Raw genomic sequence first — 27,300 nt, 5'->3', positions numbered from 1 at the left:
GACAAAAAAAATAAATACTAAGTATATGTGCTTATTATTATATCAGAATTAAGAGAACGCACATCCATAATAACAGAGATTCTGTTCTTTTATGCAGTCGGTATAAATCAAACTATCTCAAATGGTCATGCTCAATATACAGATAGTGTACTAGTGTAATTTTATAGTCAAGACAGACTAATACCAAATTACACTACAATCATTCCAATGGTTTGTCCCTATCCATCTCGATTGTGAGCTACTATTTATAATTTTTGAGGAACTGATAACATGATCTTCTGTATGACACCACACACTATCTTATCTACAATATAAATTAAATGGACAACTACATTAACATATAAATATAAAATGCAACATTTGACCAAAGTGATTCTCAATTCAAAATATAAATGTTCATACAAAAAGCTAGGCTTTTATTATACATTCTAACATCCTCCACGTAGCATCTGCGTGCTACCAGCTGGTCGCCCTTGACTTCGTCGACCGAGTCGTCAACATGAAACTTGATCTTTTAGCAAAATGTGGAGATGACGGCTCGGAACTCTTTCAGCGTCGGTTGGCTAAGGATTACGTTGTACGCGAAAGACGCGTCCACCATGATAAAGTTCGACCAGCAAGCCCTCATGAGTGGCTCCTCCCCCCAAAGAAATTGTCAACCAAACCTGGTCAATCGTCAACATCTCGTTGCCCGTGAAACCATATAATGGAGTCGTCATGGGTTGGAGTTCACTCCGGTCTATCTAAAGTTGATTGAATGCCTTCTTGAATATAATATTGACCGAGCCGCCCGTGTCAATAAAGGTTCGGTGGATGTTGTACTTAGGGATCACAACCTTGATAATTAAGGTATCGTCATGAGGGACTTTCATATCCTCTAAATCTTGAGGACCAAAACTAATTTCTGATCCTTGTACTTTTTCTTCGCTGCACCCGACTGCGTGAATCTCCAACCGTCTGGCATGCGACTTCCAACCTCGATTGGAATCACTATTGGTTGGGCCTCTTGCTATCATATCGGTGTCGCCCCGGGCAACATTGCCGTGATTTTCTTCCTCCCTGGCTAACAGGCGCGACCGCTCGGTAGATACCCGAGTATGCCTCTGGTTATCTCTTTATTTGGGTTATGGTCGGTGTTGATCGACAGGCGCATGACATTGATCATGTTGTCTACCTGATCGGCGGTAATGGTGGCGATCGAGAGAGGGTGATCGATAATGGATTCCTTGGGGAGTTGGTTGGTGAGGCTTTAGGTTGAGATAATAATAATCCTTCGTATTATGAGTTGTCGAGCGATGATAAAAGCATAATAACAGGGTCCACTGTTGGGGCTCAGTGAATTTTGCCCGCTCAGCCTCCACATGTTGGATTGCATGGGGTCGAGGCTCCTGGTGTTGTTGTGTTGCCCCCGCTCGGGGCTATTTTGGTGATGGATGGGTGTGGACTACTTGACGTTCTGGGACAACCATCAGTTCTGGAATCATTTCTTTTTACCGAGTCGACTAGGCCTCTTCGACGTTAATGTACTTCATAGCCCATCTAAGAAGATTGTCGAAGTCTGTTGGAGGCTTCCTGATAAGTGAACGAAAGAAATCGTTATTTGTAAATCCTTGGGAAAAGACACTTATCAAGATTTTTTGAGTGGCTAATAGGATATCCATAACCATTTGATTGAATCTCTTAATGTAGGTCGTAACGCTTCCTTGACCCCTTGTTTTATTGCGAATAGGTTCACATTCGTCTTTTGATAACGATAATTGTTAGCAAAATGTTGAAGAAAAGTCGCTCGGAAGTCTTTGAAATTACAGATGGAGTCGATCGACAAGCATTTGAACTACCTCTACGTCGATCCGGAGAGTGTGGTGAGGAGCACTTGGCACTTGACTTCGTTGGTGTATTGATGGAGCGTGACTATGTTGTCGAATTTGAGTAAATGATCTTTGGGATCAATCGACCATGTATACTCTCCGATCATCATAGGTTTAAAATAAGGTGGCAATTGATCGTCGAGGATTTTTGGGAGAATTGCCTGTAGATCCACTCGAGAGAATCGTCGAGTTAGAGTGCTTTGCCTTTCCGCATATCCCAGACAGACGCATTCTCGGAAGAATCCTTGCGTCCTTTCAACTCGGCCATGCTCTTCCAAGAGCGTATGAAATAACGCCCTATGGTTCGGGATCATTGCGTTCAGTACTTGTTGGAAGGCGCCAGTTGACTAGTGATTCGATTTGCGGCCAGCAGGGTCTTCCGCTCAGGTCTTGTGGTCGGCTTGCTATCACCGATGCAGCTAGGTCATTCGGTGCTCAACAATCAGCTGCTATCTTTTGTTGTTGCTGCACCATCTTTGCAGCTCGGACATTTATTAGTATCTCTAACTCTTCTTGGGTTAACATCATTATAGGAAGTCGTCCAGCGTCTTCCATCTTCACGTCTTGGATGCAAGTGTAGTTTCCACAAACAACACGAAATATGATCTTGTTCGAAATCTGAAAAGATGGTTGGCTGGGAATGTAGCTCTGTGGTTAACTGAAAGAAGACCTCGCGTTGTCCTACAAAATCAGAAGCGTTAGTGCATGGCCAAGGAAGGAATCTCTGGCGTTGACCCTCAGACGCTCAAGTCAGTGATCCGTGTATTAGGAGAAGAAGAACAGTAAAAAGACTATAACAATGAGCATGTTCACAAATGAAGCATTGCATACCTCCGTCGGTAGATGGAAACCCCCTTTTATAGTGTCATTATAGCATTTGTATACGCATTCTAAAGTATATACACATTTTCCAAAGCTTCCTAAAAAAAGACAAGTCGAAAAGTATCACTGACATCTTTCCTTAAGCGATCAGACAAATATATGTGACGTAACAGGCTAGAAGCTTCTAAAATAGTATTTGTCTGCTGGACATTCTCTATTATCAACGGCACAAACTTCCAAAAGAATACGATAAGATATATATGTGAGTCCCATTGCAAGCCAACTGGAGGGCACTCGACCGGGGCATCACCAGCTTGGCTGTATAGAATGAAACTATCGACCTGTTTTTCACTCGGCCTAACTGTTGTCGAAAAGACACATCCCGTCCAACCGAACATAAGGTCCGATCAATACTGACGATAGACCAGATAACTTAATATTTGACTCTTAACCTCGACTGCAAATACAGAAAATGACCGCTCAAATGATCTAATCAGCCCTTCATGTCCAACTTACTCTTAGGATCCGCTCAGCCAACCTTACCTAATTTACAATCTAATAATCCACTCGACCCTATAATTTTAATCGTTTAATTTTAACTTTCACGTCAACCGATCTTTTACCTGATGCGAAAAGCCATCTTCATCACCGTATTAGACAGAAAGGAGTAAATCTACATGCCACTATTTTTTAATAACAGGATATTCAGATGCACGAAATCAATTATCCGGCCTCACATTTCATCCATCAAAGAAACCAAGAAATGCAAAGAGGCGCTACATTACAACAAAACATCTCCTATAATTTATAAATCTGGACCGACAAAACTAAAACGCTTACTTGATCATCTTCTGTTCCAATAGATTGAAGTCAAAGAACTGATCGGTGTAATCGATTAATTTGAGAATCATAAATCAGATTTGTTAACAAAATTATTGAGTAACTTACATTAAAATAAATTTTTTATCTGCTGACTTGAAAATAACACTGATATTCTTAAAAGGTGACGGATTAAATAAACATTGCCAGTGGTTTAATGGTTATGAAATTGTATCCTCAATCCAGTTACCTAAATCGGTTAGATCACTCGTCAAATACTCGAAGCTATTATTTGAGTTGAAATAAAAAAGTGATAATGAATCATAATAGAGAGAAGAAAAAGGAAAATAATGAGCAAGGAAAGAATATAATCCTATTTGGATCATATGAAATGAGATGAAAAATAGAGTAAACACCAAGTCACTATGCAGTTGGAATGTTTCTCTTTGTGAACACAAACAATCTATTGAGTCTGCTAAACTTGTGTAACTCATGTTAAGTACAAAATGAGAATCAATCAGGATCACAGACGAAGATTTTAAAAAACCTGCAAAAGATTTTACTCGGATAGCATTTCTCAAGAATCTGATGATAATCATACAGCTGAACACCAAAGTGCAACAAGAACACCAGAACACGTTTCAAAATGCTGCTATAATGAAACAAACATCAAAAAAGAGATAAATACTGAAAGATGAAGCATTGTACATAGGTGCAACGTAAATAGCCAAGAAACCAGAACTAGATAATCTACCATGCATTAACAAAAAGAAAAAAAACAGGATTATAGATAAACAACAGTTTAGACTACGATTGCTCAAAACAGCAAAACCAATCACCAAGAGAGAACAATGCCAATTCGGTGGATAACTCTTATAACAGCTTGACAAAGGACGGAAACATAAAAACCATAAAAGAAAGCATTCGATAATGGAGAGAACAAAGGGGACATGAAGGCGTCTGATTTTCTCTCTAATCAAACAAGCTGAATCCCATATCGTCATCACTCTCTTCCTTTGGCTCCTCCTGTGGTGAGAACAACGGCAAACAAACAGAAAAAAAAAGTCGAACACTTTCTATGATCAAATATAGAGGATTTGAATCAAATTAGAAATAAAGTTCTAACCTTCTTCTCCTCAGCTGCAGGAGCGGCAGCGGCAGGCGCAGCGCCACCAGCGGCAGGGGCAGCAGAAACGGCAACCGGAGCACCGCCACCACCTGCAAGAGCATCCAAAATTTTCATGATAAAATCAGCTCAAGGTTCAATCTTGATTATTACGGACACGAAAAAGCAAGGAGTTGTAGCAAAAAAAAAAAAAAAATCGAACCGGATCCAACGCTCAAGATAAGGTCCTCAATGCTTCTCTTCTCCAGGAGCTTGGCGAAGAGGGACGCCCAGAAGGACTCGATGCTTACGTTGGCGGCCTTCACCAGAGTTAATATTTTCTCCGCCTGATGAATTCATAAGGGAAAATATTACAGGAACAGATCGCCAACAAAAGGTCGCAAAAAAGAAAGAAGAGAATAAGGTATAACCGTGATGGGGATTCCATCGTCGTAGAGGATGAGAGCGGCGTAGGTGCAAGCGAGCTCTGAGATCGACATGGTGATCGCTAAGAACTCTGATTTCGACCAAAAAAAAAAACTTAGTTGAAAACCTACGAAGACACGCGATCGTGAGGAACAAGATGTAGAAGCGAGTTGACCGGTTACCTTGGGAGAATTCGGCAGCCAAGAGGCGGTGGAGAAATTGGGCAGCCGAGAAACGAAGGTGGAGACGGCGCCCGAACTGAAAGGAGTCTTTATAGCTGCGAGAGCTAGGGTTTCATGGCCGATCAACTTGAATCGCTGTCTTAGCTAAAACAGGAAACACCAATAGCAGCCGATGCAAATCCTAGTTCAGAACTCACAACGACGAAAATAACACTCATATTTTACTCACACTTGAAATAATCTAATTTCGATGAATTCCCGTAATTTTCAGAAAATAAATATTTTAATACATAATTTTAAAAGAATTCGAATTATCAAAATTCATAAAATTCTCCTTTGTGAATTATAATATTATATCATCCATCTACTAAATGAACTAAATATTTATAAATAAATTTATTGTTTGATTTAATAAGAATTTATTTAAATCTGATATATAAAATTAATTAAATAAATAAATTTGAATATTTTATTAAGCTAAATAAATAAACTTGAATACATATGTGTTCAGTTTGTTAACATTAATGAACAATGTTCATAAATAATATTTGTGAACAATATTCGCGTTCATGAACAATATTCATGAATAAATTTTTTTTTCAATATATTAAATAAATAATAAAATAAAATAAATAAATTTAAATTATCAAACTCAATAATGAATCAAACAACTAAGAGGGTGCTTGGTATATATTTGGCAATGGAAATGATAATGAGTTTTGATTGAGGGGTTAATGACAATGAGAATGATTACTGGATTGATGGTGTTTGGTATAGATACTGGAATGAATATTATTCTCGTGCAATATGATGGCAACAACTCTGTCAATGGTCTTGCATAATTAAAATATCTATCACAATATCAAAAATAATAAAACTACATCAGAGAGAGATCTCAAAAGCGGCGATCGAGTTCCATAGTCTTAGAAAAAGGACCACTGTTGTCACCAATAAAAAATAAAGAGACAATAGAAAATAAAGAACACTAATTCCGATTGACGAAAATTAGGTAAAAAAAAACGCTGAAATGTTAAAATCAAAAGAGAAAGAAAGACGAGCTGAGACAACTGACTCACCTTCGACAAACCAGACTGTGGCAAAGAGACGAGTTGAGGCGCAATGACGAGTGAGGAAGAAAGACGCAGAAATGCGAAAATCAAAAGAGAAGAAAAGGTTCGGCTCGAGGGGCTAGATCGTAAAAAAAAACCACATGAATAGGGAGGAATGAGTTTAACGATAACCTAGAGGTGGGTGGGGTTATGAAAGTAGGGGTATCAAATCCATATTTTGATTTCGATTCCCATCTACCAAACATCAAGAATGGGAATGAACTAGGGGTGTTTGGTTCTTTCCTAGGAATAGAATCGGAATGGGAATTGATACGGTGCATGTTTTGTGGGGTCAGAATGATGATGTGGTTATAAGTCAATACCACAAGAGGGTCAGGAGTCAAGCTGACTTGGAGGTAGGAAGGTCAGAAGTCAAGCCTTCGTGGCTGGTCAGCAGTCGAGCTGACGTGGAGAGCAGGGAGGACAAAAGTCAAGCTTATGTGGCCAAAGTCAAAGTCTCAGCTAACGGGGTGGTCAAAAGAGGGGATTATAAGACCAGCCCTGATAATGGGCAATAAACGAGCCCGCGGGATAGATATAGCTGAGGCTACAAGTTAATTAAAGGTTTGGACACATACCTGGCGTGCGGGTCGGGACGTACAAGCCATGGATAGCAGTGAACAATAAACGGGTCTGGACACAGACTTGGCGTCCAGGTCGGGGCATCCAAGCCAAGGATCACAGGTCTGGCACAGACCTGGCGTGCAGGTCGGGACGTACAAGCCATGGATAGTAGCGAACAGTAAATGGGTCAGGACACAGACCCAGCGTGCAGGTCGGGACATACAAGCCATGGATAGTAGTAGCAAACAGTAAATGGGTCAGGACACAGACCCAGCGTGCAGGTCGGGACATATAAGCCATGGATAGTGGCAAACAGTAAATAGGTCTGGACACATACCCAGCGTGCAGGTCGGGATATACAAGCCATGGATAGCAGCGAACAGTAAACGGGTCTGGACACAAACCCAGCGTGCAGGTCGGGACGTACAAGCCATGGATAACAGCGAACAGTAAACAGGTTTGGACACTGACCCAGCGTGCAGGTCGGGACATACAAGCCATGGATAGCAGCGAACAGTAAACTGGTCTGGGCATAGACCTGCCGTGCAGGTCGGGACGTACAAGCCATGGATAGCAGCAAACAGTAAATGGGTCTGGACACGGACCCAGCGTGCAGGTCGAGACGTACAAGCCATGGATAGCAGCAAACAGTAAATAGGTCTGGACACAGACCCAACACACAGATCGGGACAGACAAGTCAGGGATAATAGTATATAAAAGCAGGGCGGGTACAGATCTTGGAAGGCAGACTCGGCGTCCAGACACTACAAGACAAACAAGTCAAGAAATCGTAACCGATTGTCAGAGAATGTCAGAGAATAATCAGCATGTCAGGGAATATTCTTACAGGCAGGGCTCATTATCCCTTTTGATTCCGTCGCCAGCCTATGAAAAGGTGCTACCTGTCATCCATCGCCAGACACAGCTTAACAGCCGACATTCCTTGACATCCGTCAGACCCAGAAACTTCCGTTGCAGTATAAAAAGGGAGGTTTTGTCCCTTGCGCAGGTACGCTCACTCGTCATTTTTCACTAGTCTTTACTTTTCGTCCTTGCTCTCTGATTTCTGGGGAAAAAGTACCTGACTTGAGCGTCGGAGGGCCTGACCCGGGGACTTTTCCCCTGGTTTATGGTTTCTAACGACTGGTGGACTCGTCTGAGTGTGCGCAGAGCAACAGCGTCATCGTCCTGGTCATCTCTCGCCGTTAGTCGCCCGTGCGAACCTTTCCAGGGGGGCACCCGGTAGATTCAACTCTCCAGCGACTTTCCGTCAACCTTCCACACAACAAGGCCCGCCTTCATCTGAATCAGCTTCCTGACGGGATCAGGAATCATTGTATTGTTGAATGAGAATCGGTATGAGCATAGATATCACTCTTAAAAGCAATGTTTGGTTAGTTGCATATTTATTATCGGAATAAATCAAAATTTACTTTTTTACCCTTAAAGAAAAATAAGAAAAAAAATTAGATGTGAGAGAAAAATATGATGAGAGAGAATGCGTGATGAGAAAAAATGAAGAGAGAGAAAGTGTGATGAGAGGAAATGAAAAAAGATAGTGTGATAGGAGAGAGCATGATGAGAGAAGATGAGAGAGAAAATATGATGTGAGAGAAAGGATGATGGGAGAGGATGCAGAGAGAGAAAATATAATGAAAAAAATGAGAAGAGAGAGTGTGATGAGAGAGATGAAAAAAATGAGAAGAGAGAGTGTGATGAGAGAGATTAAGGAGAGAGAAAGTATGGTGAGAGGGAAAGTGTGATGAGAAAAAAAAGAGAACAATGAGTGCGATGGGAGAGATTGAGGAGAAAGAAAGTATGATAAGGGAGAAAGTATGATGAGAGAGAAAGTGTGTTGAGGAAAAAAAGGAGGGAGTGTGACAAAAGGGATTGAGGAGAGAGAAAGTGAGATGAGAGCGAAAGTGCGATGAGAAAAAAAGATAAAAGAGAGTGTGATAGGAGATATTAAGGAGAGTGAAAGTATGATGAGAGAGAAAGTATGATCAGAAAAAAAAAAGGAGAGAGTGCGATGGAAGAGATTGAGGAGAAAGAAAGTATGATGAGGGAGAAAGTATGATGAGAGATAAAGTGTGTTGAGGAAAAAAATGAGGGAGTGTGACAAAAGGGATTGAGGAGAGAGAAAGTTAGATGAGAGCGAAAGTGTGATGAGAAAAAAAGATAAAAGAGAGTGTGATGGGAGATATTAAGGAGAGAGAAAGTATGATCAGAAAAAAAAGAAGGGAGAGAGTGCGATGGAAGAGATTGAGGAGAGAGAAAATATGATGAGAGATAAAATACAATGAGAAAAAAAAAGACGAAAGAGAATGTGATAGGAGAGATTAAGGAGAGAGAAAGTGTGTGATAAAATGATGAGATAGAAAATATGATAACAAGGAGAGAGAAGTGATATGAAAGAAAAAATAAATAAATATATTTTGATATTTGATATTAAAGGAGAAAATTTTAGTTTTAGGTCAAGGGTATTTTTGGAATAAGGAAATATTTTGATTGATGAAAATAGGGTAATGACTCATTGAAGGGGAAGTACATGGGAATGAGTTATTACCCAATTTCAAGGATTCATTCCCTTATTTGTATTCCTATTGTTATAATCCAAACATTAACAATGACAATCAATGATTCTCATTCTCATCCCCACTCCTATTCCCCTAAACCAAACGCCCCCTAGATTTTATTCTCATTCCAGCATCTGAAACCTGTCTACCAAGCACCTCTTAAAAGTTTTAAAAAATCAAACAAACTTGAATTAAGATCCCGATAACATCTAAACGAACCAAACTTGAACCAAGTTCGAACCAAACTCGAGCTAAGCTCAAGCCAAGCTTGAATTGAGAGTTCGATAATATTTAAATGAACCAAACTCAAGTTAAACTTCAAACAAGTTTAAACTCATAAAAAAATAAATCAAGTCAAGCTTGAACAATTATTTCAAAAAGTTTGAACAATTATTTTAAAAACTTAATTCATTTTAAGTTCGGATTAAAGATCCCAAAACTCATTCCCCATCCTAACAACCCTAACAGGAGGGATAGCCTGGTGCTCCTGCTTCACCAGAGGCCTTCTTACTTCCCCATCCTTCCTTTCCGACTTCCCCGGTCCGCCCACATTCTCCGTCATCCCTCGCCGCCCATTCAGCGATGCCCTCCCCAGGCGCCGACACCGTTCTTCCTTCCGGCTTCCCACATTTTTTAAAAGTCCAGGAGAGTTATCGATTTTGGGATCGAGGAGGTAGAACGTTATATGTATATGTGTATATATACTTTTCGAGATCTCGTTTCCGTGTTGAATTAAGTAGAATATGTGGTTAGACGTTTGATGATTTCATCGATTTGGAGGCAGTGTTCCGTCTTACAAGCATATAATTCCACTCTTTAATGCTAAGAAAACACTGGAGTTCACATTTCTTGTTGGTCTCTTTACCTTTCAAGCGTCTCAGAACGCAATTGCTGCGACAGAATTAGCTGGAGTTCAGACGACTTATTTAGGAGATCTGGGTGGTATCAATACAGGATTTGCATCAGTACGACATATTTGTTTGTTCTTTTAATATCAAATATCAATTTCTTGGGCTTGAGGTAATTCCAGTACCACTTCTCAGTCAATGACAATGCAAAACATTTGGTTGAATCAACCTTAAAGTAATGCTTTTACTCACTATCCCGAAGAACCTATCTAGATTCTAGTTTGACACCAGCTTTTTCTGCTACAGTGTCACTTGTTTCTCCAGTTCTTAAGATCAATCTATGGGTGTTAACTCATGAAATGTATAATCAAGTTCCCCATGATACAATGCTGATTGTTATAGACTTCTTTATTCAACGAGGTTCTCTTTCTTCTGTTATTTCAATCTATGCTCTTCTCTTTTGGTGGTCTTGTGGCATCATTTGATTTCATTTACCGTGTCAATTAGCAACCTCATCTGTGTTAGGATACTGGCGACTTCCTACAAATACCCAAACATCTGGTACTCTTTTTTTTCATAATCAGTATCTAACTTAGTGTCTTTTTCTCTTGTTTTGCTCATATTCCTTATTTTGTTCTTTACTTTTCAGATCTAGTTGTTTCATAGTTAACCCATTTAGTAAATCTCTGATTCCTCGAATATCCTTGCATTTCTATCTTGCTCAATCCACATAATATTTTAGGATCATTATAATTTTGCTCGGTGACTAAACTGTCATTATACAGTTTAATGCCTGATCATCTGCTACTGAAAACTTCAATATGCACAGCCAATTTTCTCTATCAGGAAGAAGTTATTTGACTTTAAGAAATGATCCTTCTTGTGCATTTTGAGGTACAATGCTTATACACCCTGATGCTTTTTATTTCTTATGGTGTTGTTATATAGTCGGCTATTCTTAAACCATTGTTCAATGTGGTCAATTGATCTGCCTTTCAAATTTCAAATCAGGCAGAATTAGCAATTTCATAATTTTCAGGAGATAGTGCAGGAAATATAGCCGCAGCCAGTACTGTTCTCAGCACATTCATCTTAGTTTTTGTTGCTGAATGGGGTGATATGTCATTTTTCTCCACAATAGGTAAAATGTGCTGTCTGTTTCACTTCCTTTTTAGTAATATATTTTGATGTTAGTCATGAGTCATGACAGCTGAATTGTCTCTTCTGCAGAACTTGCTACAGCTTCTTCGCCTTTGGGCGTCATAGGAGGTGCACTTGCTGGCCATGCTTTTGCAACTTTGGTAAAGAAACGAGACATTATATAAATTTCAATATATTTTTCAAGTCTACAACTAATTTGTATAAACTTAAGGTTCACATTCATCATGTGCTACAGGATTGAAGCAGATATTGTTGATTATTTCAACCTACAGTGCACCTCATCATTTTTGTGATTTCTAAAATTCTACATAGCCAGAGGTTTCTGGCCATTTTTATTTGATACACCATATTTGTTGATTCTACTTTGTGCTATAACTCATGAAACTTGCCTTTTAGTGCTCGATGTGATTTGGAAACTCCTGCACTTTTATTATTTTTGCATGGCTAAGGTACCTGATGCAGCGATTGAGCTGGGCTTCAGAGTTGGATTAAACTCAAGAAGATTGGATGATAACGCCGTCAAAGTTAAAGAAGTGTCAACCTTTGAAGCCAGCATAGATGATGACTTCAATCAAGAGATAGCCGATCAGGCTATCGAGCCAATCAGACTGAGGGTCTGATTAGATGCCCATTCACACGACGTTCATGGAGCTTTGAGCTAACTCAGCATTCCGCTGAGCCAGCTGTATCCCTGATTCAGAAATAGCACAGTGAATCAACGCGATTGAGTAGTCTAGCCGATCTGACCATACGCCCGATCAGACTAGCAGTGCACTCAGTCTGTTTACGTCCGATCAGACCAGCTAGGCACTCAGTTTGTTTAAGTTTTCCAACTCAACTAAAGAAGTCGAGTGAAGGTCAAGTCGTCGGCCGCATTCATAAAAACCGACCGGGTACCCCTCGAGAGGAATGGTCGGTCGAAGTATTCTAGTGATTCGGTTGGTTGGCTAAAGTAAACTATTATGGGCCTATAGCCCATCGGCCTCGTATTCCTTTTTGACATTTTATGTTACGGAGAACAGAGAATATTCTACATATAATCTGCATATTTGAAGCTTCTACCCTATTAATTGTAGAGATTGTGGGCATATTTTGGAAAAGGTGTTAGAGCCTCTTTATGATCTAACTTTTTTGGAAAATGCTTTGAGATTCATGCAAAGGCACCACGAGGTACTATAAAAAGGGGTCTCCATATATAGGCACAGATATACGATGCTACATTTTTTGACACGCTTGTAGCTATTGTAGATTCCACTATTCATCTACTCAATTATTGACTTAAGCGTCGGAAGACCAACGCTGGGGACCACTTCTCTGGCCCGACAACTAAAGCTTGTTGTGACACGCAGGACAACTTGGAGTTTTTGTTTGGTCAACATCAGAGCTGCTTTCCCAGCCAGCCACCTTCACCGATTTCGGATATTGTCTGTGGGAAGTTCACCTGCATATGAGACGTGAAGATGGACGAGACTATGCGACTCACCACAGTAACCTTGACGTAAGAAGAACTAAAGATGTTGATAGCCGCTTGAGCTGCTAAAATTGTGCAACAACAAGAAGCAGTAGTCAAGGGTCGTTCACTGAATGACCTTGCTATATCAACGATTGGCCAATAGGTCAAACACAGAGCTCAAGTGGAAGGCCCGACAGGGTTCCAACCGACCCAACCTCCCCCGGTTGTCTTTCCTCAAGTACCCGTTCTGCCGACCAGCCTGTTGCCCGTGCAGCCATCACCAATTGTATATCACAAGGCGTTGTTCCGAACGCCCCTTGACGACATGAGCCGAGCAAAGAAGCCTCAGGGATCGTCTTCCGAGAACGCGCCCGTCTGGGACAATGATCAATGGTTCTTCCGAGAAGGGTAAACATGCCATTTGCCTAAGAAATCCTCGATGACAAGTCGTCTGTTCATTTCCGATCTCTCTTAATCAGAGAATATGGTGGAGCGACTAACTTAGAAGACCATTTAGTCAAGTTTAAGAATATGACCATGCTCCACTAGTACATAGACGGAGTCAAATGCCGAGTGTTCCTTACTACCTTGTCTGACTTGACATAGAGATAGTTCAAACAGCTGCCTGCTGAGTCCATTTGTTGCGTCAAAGACTTCTGAACGGTCTTCCTTTAACACTTCACCAGCAGCCGTTGTTACCACAAAATGTCGCTGAGCATGCTCTCACTCAAGTCGGGGCCCAAGGAGACATTGAGGGCCTATATTAAAAAATTTAATTAAGTGGCCATAGATATCCTGTTGGAGATCGAATGGCTGACTAGAAAGGGGGGGGGGTTGAATAACTCGTTACCCCAAATCGCTTTCCTACTATTCATTAGCACAACGGAATACAAGGAATACAAATATGAATACGAAAGTTAATCTAAATACAAGACAAGAAAACAAACCAAACTCGACATGCTCATTTAACATGGTTCGATGATAAAACTCTTACTCCACTCCTATCCGTAAGGTGGACGATCCTGATCCGTCGGTGGATGACTCCTTGGCAAACTCTGGTTAGCTCACATAGCTCCTTGTGGGTGGAGAAATCTCACCACAACTCTCACAAGAACACTTGAGATGCTAGGGCACTGGTAGACTACTGATAAGGGGTTAACCACCTCTATTTCATCAACCATGTCCAAGCACTCCAAGCTCTTTTAAATAGAGCTTGGAAGGAAAATACTAAGGGTGCGTTTGGTTTGCACCGTTTTCATTTTCATTTTCTGGAAAACGCGTGTTTTCTAGAAAACAGAAAACGACTTTTTGTCATTCTCTGTTTTTCTAGAAAACGATAGTCAATTTTTTAGAAAACGCGCGCGGAAAACGCAAACCAAACACCATTTTCCAGAAAACGCGCGTTTTCCAGAAAATGAAAATGGAAAACGCGCGTACCAAACGCCCCCTAAGCTATTTTCTCGCCACCAGTCGACTGGTACAACCACCAGTCGATTGGTTTTAAGTGAAATTCGACTGTTACAAACCAATGGTCGGCTACCAGTCGACTGATGAAAACACCAATCGATTGCTACAATAATGCTATAGTAACGGTATAGTAATATTGAAATTTTACCCTGAGTACAGTCTCTCATGCACCCATCCTTACCCGCACAACCTAGACCTAGCCTTCTAGTCTCCTCCATCAGCCTCGCGTCCCTTTGATGTCTCCACATACTTCACACCTTGCCTCTGGAGCTTTCATCGGCCTTGTTATTGTTGTCGGGTCTTCCTTTACCAAGAGGTCACGTCTCCGGGATTTCTTCTATTGTCAAGTCACACTTGGACTTACGTTGCCAAGATTACATGCTTGGACTTACACCGCCAAGACTCAACTTGGACTTTCACCTTTGTCAAGATCGCACTTAGACTTTTCTTATTGTACTTGTATCATGCTCACTCACAATGCATATCAAATACAACAATAAACCTAACTTAAACCTTTGTCCAAACATTAAAAGCTAGGATACCTAGATTGCTCCTGTTGGTCCCCTGGTGGCGGGCAAGAGGGGAGGGGTGAATAACCCCTGCACAAAAGCAAATAAAACCTTTCTCGGACAAATAACTTGATTAAAGTAACACTTGCATAAATAATTAAAGAAATGAACTAAAGGGTGAGACTTCTAGTTTTTACTTGGTTACAATCGGGGAGGTTAATCTAAGGAAATTAATGCACTAATGTTCTCCTTCAAGCGGAGAAGCCTCTTACAGCAGTGACAGCACAGAAAATGAGAAACTAAACTAACAATGAAGAGCGCACAAGTGTTGTATTACAAAATGCTTGTTATTTTTAGCTTCTGGACCAAGGCTATATTTATAGCCTTGGTCGGGGCACCTGGAAGGGTTCCAGGCGCCTAGAGCGGGATAAAATCTTATCCCTAACGCAATTGTCAACATCCATGTCGAGTGGATAGAAACTCGATTATGGGCGTCCGGAAGGGTTCCGAGCGCTCAGAATGGGTTCTGGCGCCCAGACCCTTAAAGTCAACCTCATTGACTTTTTCTGTCTGGGCCCTCTGCTCCGGTTCAGTTCGCCTCGGTCCAGGTCTTTCGCTCCGATTCCGCCTACTTGGGTGATTTCTGCCATCCGGAATAGGGCTCACCCGAACCCAACTTCCGGCCTTTTGAGCAGGCTTCCGCTCCGACTTCTCATCCCTCGGAATCGTCGCATGCTTCCTTCTCATCCGCTAACATACTCATCCACAGCTCTTCGTCCCTCGGACGCACCGAGCCCGTCGGCTCTCTCCCGTGCTGACCTTCTCACTGGTTGCGTCTCTTGCTCCTCGAACAATCTTCCGCTTCGACTTCTCATCCCTCTGAAACACCGCACACTCCCTTCTCGCCCGCCGGTTTACTCTTCCGCAGCATCTCGTCCCTCAGACGCACCGAGCCCGTCGGCTCTCTCTCTCGTGCCGTCCTTCTCGCTAGCTGCGTCTTCCGCTCGACTTCCTGTGCTCCTAAGTTTCTACACACTCAGACACAGGGTCAAAACACCACAGGATCTAACTTAACTCGTTTAATCATATCAAAACAATCTGGGGTTCCAACAATCTCCCTCTTTTTGATGTGAGAAATCCAAGTTAAGCTAGGGTAAACTAACATAAATCAAGAGTAATAAATTTTGCATGAAAGTGTAAAATTTGATTTCTACCTCCCCCTAGACTTAATATTTTCCTTCTCTCTCTTTGATCACGTAAAAACTGGGGTATTACAACAAGTCTAAGGGTTATAACTCTTAAAACTTTGAAAAATTCGAAGATTATTTTTGATATCACCAAAAAGAATTTGCAATAATTTAAGAAACTTTAAACTTTTAAAAATCTCTAAGTAAAATTCAAGCAGAAAGAAAATTTCTAAGTTAAAAACTTTGCAAAAGAAATTTCTAAGTTTGGAGAACTTTGCAAAAAAAAAAGTTGAGTAATTTCTAAAAAAAATGTTTGAAAAGATTTTTTTTAAAACATTATCTAATTTCAATTTAATGCTTTATCAGTTAGTCAGTTAAATATTTTATTTCAATATTTGACTTCCAAGTTGTGGTGAGACACTAGGCCTTCTTGATTATTGAATCACCAACCACTTCTAGACAAAGCCTCATAAGGAAATTAAACGTTTAATTTTTTCGCTGAAAAGCGCTAAGTCTAAATTAAAGTTCAAGTTAGACAAGACTTTGAAACCCAATATAAGTTCCTTCCTACAGGATTAACCAAGAAATTCTTAGCAATATATTTCTTTAAAATTCTTCTTATTTATCCCTTATGGTATCTAAGGTACCAATTTAATCCATAGAATTTTCTAATATGTTGATTATCTGAGCATGCATGATTTTTCAAAATTTCTATTTGTATTTTCAAATTATCATTTTCTAATTTTAATTTATCATTTTATAATTCTAATCTTTTAAAATCTTTTAGCAGACGAGATTTATCTAAAATTAATTTTAACTTTTTATTTTCTTTTTCTAGCATGTAACCATTTTTAGTTAATAATTTAACAAATTTAAACATTTGGCCAGATAGTAGAGACCGTACCTGACTTACCTTGTCGGGTTCTGATCCTCCCCCTATAGAGTTACTTTCCTCCGACGTTGCTCCCCCTTCATCGATGCTTTCAATGCTCATTGAGGAAGAGATGACTTCGTTTTCTGTAGGTACTCGACTATGAGAGTTGTTCCGACAATTTCCTCGTTTTCAGCTTCTGATGATGACTCGGTGCCGATCGTGTTGGTTGCTACTCGGAATACTGTCCTAGTTCCTCTATACAAAAATTTATACAAGCATAGAACTATCCTAGCTACCCATGTGCTCTACTAAAGTTAAATTTGGATTGTAAACGATGCTTAACATTATTAATCCAAATTTCCCTTTAGAAGTTAAACTTGGATTGGGAACGAAACTTAACATTTTTACTCCAAGTTCAACTGATATGATCTTCCTAAGTTAAACCATATTACAGAAGTTATCAAATATCTATTTCTAAGATCGGCTTCCAGGTTAAACATGGCGAGGCACTAGGCCTTCTTGGGTATGAGATCATCTACCACTTCCTAGACAAAACCTCACAGAGAAATTGGATATTTAACTTCTTACAGTAAACTAGGTTTAACTATAAAGACCTCAATAGAAACACATTATCGAAACATGAAATCGAAAAATAAAATCGATAACAAAAATGACAACTTAAAACTGATAACCTCTTGTGTTTGGTTTTACAAGATCTATATAAAAGGATGAACTAGTCATGATGCGGAAACTAATAACTAATTATACCTTTCGTAGCTTATAGACCTCTTGATCTTCTATTGTATTCCTCTCATTCTCTTGAACGTCGTGTGGACGACGATCTTCCAAAAGGTAGTCCACCCAAGCTTCTTCCAAAGCTTCCAAGATCCGACCATCAACTATCCTCCAAGGGATGCTAGACAAGAGAGCTACCTTCTCTTCTTCTTCTCCTTCAAGCAACCGACCACCAAGAGATCACCACCAATTGATGTTGCCGACCTCCAAGAGAGAAAACAAAAGGAGAGAAGAGAAAGAGCAAGGGTCGGCCACCAAGGAAGAATAGAGAGGAATAGAAGATGTGTTCTTGGGTGAGACACCCCCTCTTTCTCTTTTATATTCCTTGGTCTTGGCAAAAAAGGAAAGTTTTGTAACAAAAAATAAAACTTCTTTTCTTATCATAGCATGACCGCTCACAAGCTTGTTCTCCAAGCAAGGAAATATTTTAAACAAAAATTAAAATCTCTCTTTTAAAATCCCTTTTGTAAATGGTTATAAAAGGAATATTTTATAAATTAAAATCACTCTCTTTTAAATCCTTTTATGGATATCTATAAAAGATAAGATTTAAAATAAAACATGGTTTCAAAAAAAAGAAAAGTTTTATAACAAAAATTAAAATTTTTCTTTCACATTATAGATAACTAAAAATAAGGAAAGATTTCAAATATCTCTTTTATTTCTTTGTAGAAAGCTATAAAAGGAAAGATTTTAAAATTTAAAATTCTCTTTTAAAGCCAACATAAAAGGAAAGTTTTTAACAAAATAAAAACTCCCTTTTATTTCCTTTTATGACCAATTAAAAAAGGGAAATTTTATATTAAAATCATCATTTTAAATCCTTTTTATGGATCTCTATAAAAGGAAAGATTTTACAAAAAAAATAAAACTTCCTTCTTCTTGTTTGTGTGGCCGACCCCTTGCTTGGGTACCAAGCAAGGCTTGACTGGCCCTAGCTTGGGCTCCAAGCTTAGCTTGGCCAGCCCCTTGCTTGGTCTCTAAGCAAGGCTTGGTCGACCCTAACTTGGGCCTTAAGAAGTTAAGCTTTGGGTGGATATAAGGCTTTTTATAAGATGCTACAATAGGGGCCGAGAGGAGGAATTAGTTTTGATCTCTGATGAGTTTGAGCTTCCCGTATTTGCCCCTGTTAAAGTGTATACTAAAAGCCTAGCTTTTGTATAAACATCTATTTAGAAATAAAAGAATCACATTGGTCAATATTTACATTTATTTGTTAAATGTAATTGTTCAATTAATTTATATAGTAGATAACATGGTGTGTGGTGTCACACACAGAAGATCATGTTGTCGGTTCTTTATGAATTATAAACAGTTGCTCACGACTAAGATGGAAAGGAGCAAACCATTGAAATAGTCATAGTGTAATTAGGTATTAGTTTATCTTGACTAAAAAATTACACTAGTACACTCTAAGTGTATTGAGTATGACCATTTAAGGTAAGTTCTTTTTATACTAACTTGATAAAAGAACTATACCTTAGTTATTATGGAAGTGTGTGCTCTTAATCCTAATATAATAACAAGCACATATATTTAGTATTTATTTCTTTGACTTATCAAAGGGTGAGATTTAGCTCGATAAATCAATAGGCCCGATAAGTTGGGAAATGATATTACTTATAGTGTGTGTTGTTGATTATAGAGGGAAACTGTGTCCTAGTTATCTAGGTTGAGAATGTCCCCAAGAGGAGCTCATAAGGATTGTCATGTTAAACCCTGCAGGTGGACTTAGTCCGACATGACGATAAGGTTGAGTGGTACTACTCTCGGACTAAGATATTAATTAACTGAGTTGTCAGTAACTCATTTAATTAGTAGACATTCGACATCTTAAACACAGGAAGACTAACACACTCATAATAAGAAGGAGCCCAAAACGTAATTTGGGATTGGTGCGATAGTTCAATAATAATTCTTTAGTGGAATGAATTATTATTGATGAAATTAAGTTGTGTGTTCGGGGCGAACACGGGAAGCTAAATTTCATCGGGAGACCAAAACCAATTCCTCCTCTCGGTCCCTATCGTAGCCTCTTGTATATAGAGATTTATACCCACCACATACCCACCTTCTTACCCACTTTTTGGTGGATGACCAAGCTAGCTTGGAACCCAAGCTAGGGCATGCCAAGACCCAAAGGTTAAGCCAAGTTGGTGGTCGGCCAATGCTTGGAGTCCAAGCATGATGTGGCCGGCCACATCATATTAAAAAGGATTCTATTTATAAATTTTTTCTTATGTGGATTCCATGGTTTTAAAAGAGAGTTTAAAATTTAAATCTTTCCTTTTATAGCTTTCTACAAAGGATTAAGAAAAGATTTGAAATCTTTTCTTATTTGTAGATTAAAAGGTGGATTTTAATTTTAAGAAAACTTTCCTTTTTTAACCATGTTCATGATTTAAAAGAGAGTTTAAAAATTAAATATTTCTTTTATAAAGCTTTTACAAAAGATTAAGAAAAGATTTGATATCTTTCCTTATTTGTAGATTGAAAGAGATTTTAATTTTTAGAGATAACTTTCTTTTTATCCACATGTTTAAAAGAAAGATTTTAATTTATAAAAATTCTTTTTATAAACCATCATGAAGGAAAAATTATTGGAGAAATTTTTTATAAATTTCCGGAAGCAAATTAGGAAGTTTTAATTCTTGTGTGAATTAAAATTTCCTTGATTGGGAGAAAAGGTGGTCGACCATTATTATTGAGAAAAGAAAATTGTTTTTAATTAAAATAATTTTTCTTTTTCGCGGCGAAGGAATTAAGGAAATTTTTATTTAAATTTTTTTATTTGCCAAGACCAAGGATTATAAAAGAGGGGTAGAGGTGCCTTCATGGCTAACAACTCTATTCTATTTCTTCCTCTCTTTTCTTCCTTGGTGTGGTCGGCCCTAGGGCCTCTTCTCCTTCATTTTTCTTCCTCCTTTGTGGCCGGCGACATCAACATAAGAGAAGTCCATGGTGGTCAGTTCTAGCTAGGAGAAGAAGGAGAGAAAGGAGACTTTGTTTCTAGCATCCCTTGGAGCTTGGTGGTGGTGGCCGAACCTCACATCTCTTGGAGTTTACGTGGCGGGCGAAACTTGCTTGGAGAAGAAGGGCTTGGGTGGTTCTCATCTCGATAGATCGTTGTCCACACAACGTCTGGGATAAGAAGAGGAATACGGTAGAAGATCAAGAGGTCGTTGCATACAAAGGAAGGTATAATTAGTAATTAATTTTCGCATCATACTAGTTGTTTTTCTTTTGTATGAATTCCAGACACAAGAGGCATTAGATCTAGTTTTCGAATTTGTTTTCGAGTTTGTGTTTTTTTTACTTTGTTGAATTTGTGATTCGATTGTTCTTTTTGGTTAACCTAGAGTTATTTAAGGAAATTAAATATTAGCTTTCCTTAAAAGCCTTTGTCTAGGCGGTGGTGGTTGCTCCCATATCCAAGAAGGCCATGTACCTCGCCATGCAGTCCTGGAAGCCAATTTTGGAAATTAATATTTAATGGAATTAATAACATAGGTGGATTTGGATTAATAGCGTTAAGTTCCACTTGCGATCCAAATCTAAACCATCAAGAACAGATAAGTTAAATTTGGAATCAATGATGTTAAGTTCCATCTGCGATTCCTAATTTAACTTCTAAAAAACACAATAAGTTGTGTAGGAAAGGTTCGACGCGTGTACAAAATTTTTGTACAGTGGAACCGGTATGATCTTCCTAGGACCAACCAACAATTGGTATCAGAGCTAGGGTTTGCCTCTGTGTGTTTGGTTTTCAAATTAGGTTATGCACATGTCATACATAATTTAGGCAGGATAATAGTAGGATGTGCTAATTTTGTGGTTGCAGGCTCCAACTATTATGGCTTATAGATGTTGTGTGTGATTGGACCCTTGGACATGTCAAGGGCATTATTTTGTGTGTGCATGATTGTATGTTACTAATACAGCAGGAGCTGTATTAGCCCTAGGATTTTAGAATTTTATTTTCGATCTAGATTACATGTACATTCCCTCGTGGAATATAAGATCGATATATGTAAAATTCTATTTTTGTCGTGGATCGGATTCTTGCGAGGCGTGGTACTTTTGGAGCACCAGAGGCGTAGCGGAATAAGAAGCAAGATGGATGCGACGACTCGACCCGATGGCGGTGGCTAAAGATGGCAGCAGCTAGGGTTGGAGCACACGAAAGACAGTGATGGAAAAAGGCCATAATAGTTGGAAAATAAATTTCTATATTTATTGCTTTTATTTACTGTGATGTGTGTGTGTATGCATGTGATGTATGCTAGGATAGTTTAAAATTCCTCACTTTAAATAACTAAGTGGGAGAGGGATTTATTTTAATAAATTCCACGGTCTCTATTACTGGTTTGTAAGTGATGCAAATAAACTTGCGTGTTGGCTCTGAGTGTTGGTGCAACATTCCTCAGGTCAAGGTTGACCTGGTTGACCAAGCTTGAGTCTTGGTTTGGATTTCGATGTTTGACAATGCAAGGGATTGAAGAAGAGTCAAGTAGGTCAAGGATGACCGGATACTTAACCAGGAGAAAAATCCTGGTGAGTGAAGCCAGGTGAAAGACCTAGTGAGTGAAGCTAGGCAGGAGAAAAATCCTGGTGAGTGAAGCCAGGTGAAAGACCTAGTGAGTGAAGCTAGGCAATTGGGAAAGTCCTGGTGAGTGAAGCCAGGCATGAGAAATCCAGATGGGTCAAGGTTGACCAGACATCTGGTGAGAGTCCAAGTAGGTCAAAGGGATTGACCGGATACTTGGCACGTGGAAGAAAAGTCCAAGTAGGTCAGAGGGATTGACCGGATACTTGGCAAGAAGAGAAAAGTCCAAGTGGGTCAAAGGGATTGACCAGACACTTGGTGAGAGAGTCCTAGCTGGTCAAGGGTGACCGGATGCTAGGTCTTATGTACCAACAAGTCATGATTGACTAGATGTTGGTTTAGGGGGCTTTGGGCGTGGTTTTGGGCAAAAACCAGGTTTGGATTGATCCGTGGATTGATCCAGCAGGTTTGGATTGATCCGTGGATTGATCCAGCAGGTTTGGATTGATCCGTGGATTGATCCAGCAGGTTTGAATCGATCCGTGGATCGATTCAGCAGATCTGAATCGATCCACCGATCGATCCGGTGAGTCCCCGCGAACAGAACCCCTTTGGATCGATCCGTGGATCGATCCAGAGGTCCCAATCGATCAGTGGATCGATTGGGACGCTGCTACTTCGCGCGATAAGCGCTGGATCGATCCGTGGATCGATCCAGAAGTTTTTCCAGAGCACAGAGGCGCTCTGGATCGATCCGTGGATCGATCCAAAGCCTCCCCGATCGATTGGGAGCATTCCAATCGATCGGGATTCGACCGTTAGCGTCGATTTAAGCCGCAGGCGCTCATTTCCTTCGACAGAACTTCACGGATTCACTTCAGATCTCTCGCCAACTCCTCCACAGCGTTCTCAAAGATCAGATCGCCAGTTCTTGAAGGATCTTGGAAGCTTTCCAAGTCAAGAGGCGGATCAAAGGCAAGAAGAGAAGCTAGGGTTAGGGTTTTCTGTACTCATTGTAAGCTTTGCGCTTGTATTTTGTTTCCCTTTCCTTTCTTCTTGTACTGAGAGTCTTGTAGGGCTTCTCCGCCCTCGGTAGTTACCGAAAAGGAGTGTTTTCATAGTGGAGGGTGCGTGCGTGGTGTGGATCCTTGGACTAGTCACCTCTTGTGAGGTGGATACCAAGTAAACCAACCGTGTTAGCGTTGTGTGATTTGTTTCTGTATTTTCCGCTGCACATCTTCAAGAAACAAGCAACGTCGAGCAACGAGCGAGCGACGAGCTATTCACCCCCCCCCTCTAGCTACTTTTGGTCCTAACAAGTGGTATCAGAGCGAGGCCGCTCTTCACCGGAATCATCGCCGAAAGGGTCAAGCATAACAAGAAGAGCTAGAGGGTGAAGAAGTTGAAGCAAAATCATCAAAAGTCAAAGATTTCAAGAAGCTTAACTTCAAGATGCAATTCCAAGATGGACTTGGATTTGACACAAGGGTGGCTCCACCATACACTTCCACGAGTTTCGATTCTTGGAAATCAAGAATCGAAAATTTCCTTATGATGGAGATAGAGCAATGGTTTGCTCTCATGGAAGGATTTGAAGCTCCAACAAACTCCAAGGGCAAGCCTCTCAAGAAAAGCAAATGGGGTCAAGAGCAAGTTCAAAGGAGCAAGGCAAACGATAAAGTGACCAAGCTTTTGGTCAACTTATTGCCAAGCAATATTTTGGCTCAAGTTGGAGAATTCAAGGATGCCAAGGAGCTTTGGAGCAAGTTGGCATTAATCCATGAGATCCCCTCCACTGTACCGAATCAAGAAGAATCCAAAGAGGGCGACTCATTGGAGCGAGATCAAGAGGAGGACTCCAAGGTTGAGAGATGCTCAACATCCGAAGAAGAAATCCAAGAAGAAGCTTCATCCTCAAGGGAATGCAACGAAGGGAACAAGGAGGGAGCATACTCCTTGTTTCATATTCAAGATGATGAAGCCTCCACCTCTAGGATTGAGGGGGAGCAATCCTTGGTGACGCCGGATCAAGAAGAAGGAGAATCCTCCACATCCGGGTCAAGAGAAGAAGAGGATGAAGAAGCTTCTACCTCCACAAGTCAAGAAAAATCAAATGGAGGAGAATCAAGATCGAATCAAAGGGAAGCTTCTACCTCCGGATCCAAAGGAGAAAGTGTCATCCCTACACATAAAGGTATAAACATTTCAATAAATAATAAAAATCATATAATATATTTTGAGTGTAGGGAAAGTGGACACTACAAGAGCAAGTGTCCCAACTTGGCCAAAAAGAAGGGCCAAGTAACACAAAAGGGAAAGGAAAAGCCCAAGGAGACCATCCCCGGGACGAAAAAGAGCAAGGAGCACATTGTGTGCTTTTTGTGTCAACAAAAAGGGCATTACCGGAGTCAATGCCCTAAGGGGAAGAAGGTGGTCAAGGCTCAAGGAGGCACTAGTCAAGGGGGAGCCTCCAAGGTAAAGAAGAAGGCATCTTTTATTGAGCCTATTCTCTTGCAAAATGGTAAAAAGCATGCTAGGTCAAATTTTTATCATTTTAATGCGATTTATCATAAGAATAGAAAGCATGAGGGCTTTAAGGAAAAGCATGTGGCCCTACATGTCAAAACTACACCTAAGGTTAGGAATGTAGGTAAAAATCTAGGCAATAACTCTAAGGATTTTAGATACAAGCCTAGAAACAAAAATGCTCATGAACCAAAACCTAAGGATCTAATGATAGAAAATCAAGTCTTGAGGTCAAGACTTGATAAAATGGAAAAGACCCTAAAAAGGATGGAAAATATCCTAAAAGGGCAAAATGAGCAATACCTAGGGCTAGGAGCACAAAGGTCATCCAATGGCCATAGAGGTTTGGGATACAAACCAAAGGCTCAGAAGGATGCTCCCTCTTACCATAGAGTTCCATACAGTTATGGAACAAACCCTAGGTCTAGTGGTCAAGTCAAAAATACTAGGGAGGTCATCCCTAAGAGTGTTTTTGCAATAAAAGTGACTAAGGCTTCTAAGAAGTCTAAGAAAGTCACCAACAAGGTCACAAGGGAGGCTATCCCTAGAGTTGACCTAGAAAATGTGACCAAGGCTTTTAAGAAGCCCAACAAAGTCACTAGGAAGGTATCTAGGGAAGTAATCCCTAGTGAATACCTAGAGCATCCAAGGAGCACCAATAGGTGTTGGGTTCCTAGGAGCATCTTCTCTACCCCATAGATGGGTTAGAGAGTGTCAACTCCGATTAGAAGGGTAGTTAACCCAACTTTGAGGAAATTGACACTCAAGGAGCATTTTCAAGGTTTTTGTTAACCTTTGAAAATGGAATGGAATTATCATTTACTCCTTGAAAGAGTAAAATGTGCCTAGTGGTGAAAAATTGATCTTATCTTAAAATGGCACAAATTAGGAAAACCTTGAGAAATACCAAGTTGGGATTTTGGTATTCTCTTGAAAATTTAAGGCAATCCGGGCCTTGATTTATTAGATTACTCTTGAAGAAAAATGGAATATGCCCACAATTGAGGACTTGCTTAATTTTTAAGTGGCATAAACAAATCAAGAGAAATGGAAATGTCAATTTAGGTTTTGGCATTTCTTTGGAGCATTTAGGGCAATCTAGGCTTAACATTTTTAAGTTAAAAACAAGTAGTATATTTTGAGTTAGCTAAGTGATTAAGGATACTTAGATAGGTAATCTAAGTGTATTTTTATTCATGTTAAACTTTGCCATGATTGTTTGCCCATAACATGCCATGACATCATATTTTATTTTGTATTTTGCATTCATGACTTATCATGAAAAATACAAAAATACCATGCCATGTCATACATACATCAGGTAGTATAGGAACTTTCTTTTGAAAGCTATTTCATTTTGATGTATGCCATAACATTATCATGCATTATGTTTATTTCCTTAAAATTAAGGACATATGGCATTAGTTAAACAAGTGGCATTTGTTTAACAAGTGAATCAACAAGTAACATCCTTGTTGGATGTTTACCACTCAAAATGCCTAGATAAATATGTATGAACCCTAGATTAGGGCAAAACCAAAATATACATCTCACGAGGACTATAAGATGACTTGTATGTGTTTTAGTGCACATCAAATACAAGTGAGATGTTAGGATGATGAACAAAACTCAAGATGTTGACTTAGTACATTCTTTTGAGTTTTAAGTTCATCAAAACACATAGTTATGTGTTTTCCCATCATTGGGAAAGCTAATGTACAAGTCATGTGCATTATGCCCAAGGAACATGATGGGATATTGGTTTTGAAAATGTTTTTTAAAAATGATTGTGGAAAACCTTGGTGAAGGCTATCGTTTGATAGTGATCACCATTGAATAGTTAGACACAAACTTGAAGAAAACACTAAAGTTTTTGCAAGTTTTCAAGTTTGTGTCAATCTTTGAAAATATGATGTATTTTCATATAAAACTATTTTTCCTTGATAGTATATGCCCTAAATAATGCCTACACAAAATTTCATGATTTTTGGATTTTTGTAGAATTTTCTAGGGGTTTCTGAAGTTGGCTGATTTGGAAATTCAGCAACTATCAGAGTTCCGATCGATCCATGGATCGATTGGAGTGCCTGAATCGATCCATGGATCGATTCAGAGGCTAGTCTCCCGCGAGCAGAAGCTCGCTGGATCGATCAGCCGATCGATCCAGGAAGTCTGAATCGATTAGTGGATCGATTCAGATAGGTTCGATCGATTGGAACCCAACTCCAATCGATCCAAGTTGCTGATTTTGGCTGGGAAAGCCTGATTTCAGCATCTTTTAACCTATTTTAGTCTAGATAACCACTCCAAACCCCTGAAAATACATTTGTATACATAAAAAGGGTGTTTTCGTGTGGAAAACAAGGATGGATTGGTTAAGGAAGGCTAAGTTGAAGTTTAGGTTGAGGTTTGTTTCAAATTTTGAATATTTGAACCTCAAAACTTCTAAAATTGGGTTTCCT

General features: G+C 39.7%; 2 protein-coding genes across 10 annotated transcripts; one reads left to right on the top strand and one right to left on the bottom strand.

Moving 5' to 3' along the window:
- Positions 1-4,242: 4,242 nt before the first annotated feature.
- LOC121980005 (60S acidic ribosomal protein P1-like) lies at positions 4,243-5,374 on the bottom strand. Its single transcript, XM_042531980.1, has 5 exons — positions 5,223-5,374; positions 5,046-5,131; positions 4,838-4,961; positions 4,636-4,727; positions 4,243-4,535 (listed from the first exon to the last, which is right to left on the bottom strand). Exons 2-5 carry the CDS (start codon positions 5,112-5,114, stop codon positions 4,482-4,484), a joined length of 339 nt encoding a protein of 112 aa, XP_042387914.1. The 5' UTR covers positions 5,115-5,131; positions 5,223-5,374; the 3' UTR covers positions 4,243-4,481.
- Positions 5,375-9,931: 4,557 nt separating this feature from the next.
- LOC121979966 (GDT1-like protein 1, chloroplastic) lies at positions 9,932-11,897 on the top strand. 9 transcript variants are annotated; one of them, XR_006111448.1, is made up of 4 exons: positions 9,932-10,145; positions 11,106-11,214; positions 11,372-11,461; positions 11,551-11,897. XR_006111448.1 is itself a non-coding variant. In XM_042531957.1 (4 exons), exons 1-4 carry the CDS (start codon positions 10,055-10,057, stop codon positions 11,720-11,722), a joined length of 258 nt encoding a protein of 85 aa, XP_042387891.1. In that variant the 5' UTR covers positions 9,932-10,054; the 3' UTR covers positions 11,723-11,897. The 9 variants fall into 9 exon arrangements, 4 of the variants coding, with proteins under 4 accessions (XP_042387891.1, XP_042387883.1, XP_042387877.1 ...); XR_006111445.1 differs by having other exon boundaries at positions 11,360-11,461; XM_042531957.1 differs by lacking the exon at positions 11,106-11,214 and having other exon boundaries at positions 11,551-11,621; positions 11,717-11,897.
- Positions 11,898-27,300: the final 15,403 nt, after the last annotated feature.

The sequence above is a fragment of the Zingiber officinale genome, chromosome 1B, assembly GCF_018446385.1.
Source record: "Zingiber officinale cultivar Zhangliang chromosome 1B, Zo_v1.1, whole genome shotgun sequence".
NCBI classification, from domain to species: Eukaryota; Viridiplantae; Streptophyta; class Magnoliopsida; order Zingiberales; family Zingiberaceae; genus Zingiber; species Zingiber officinale.
This window is presented reverse-complemented; position numbering and strand designations above follow the sequence as displayed.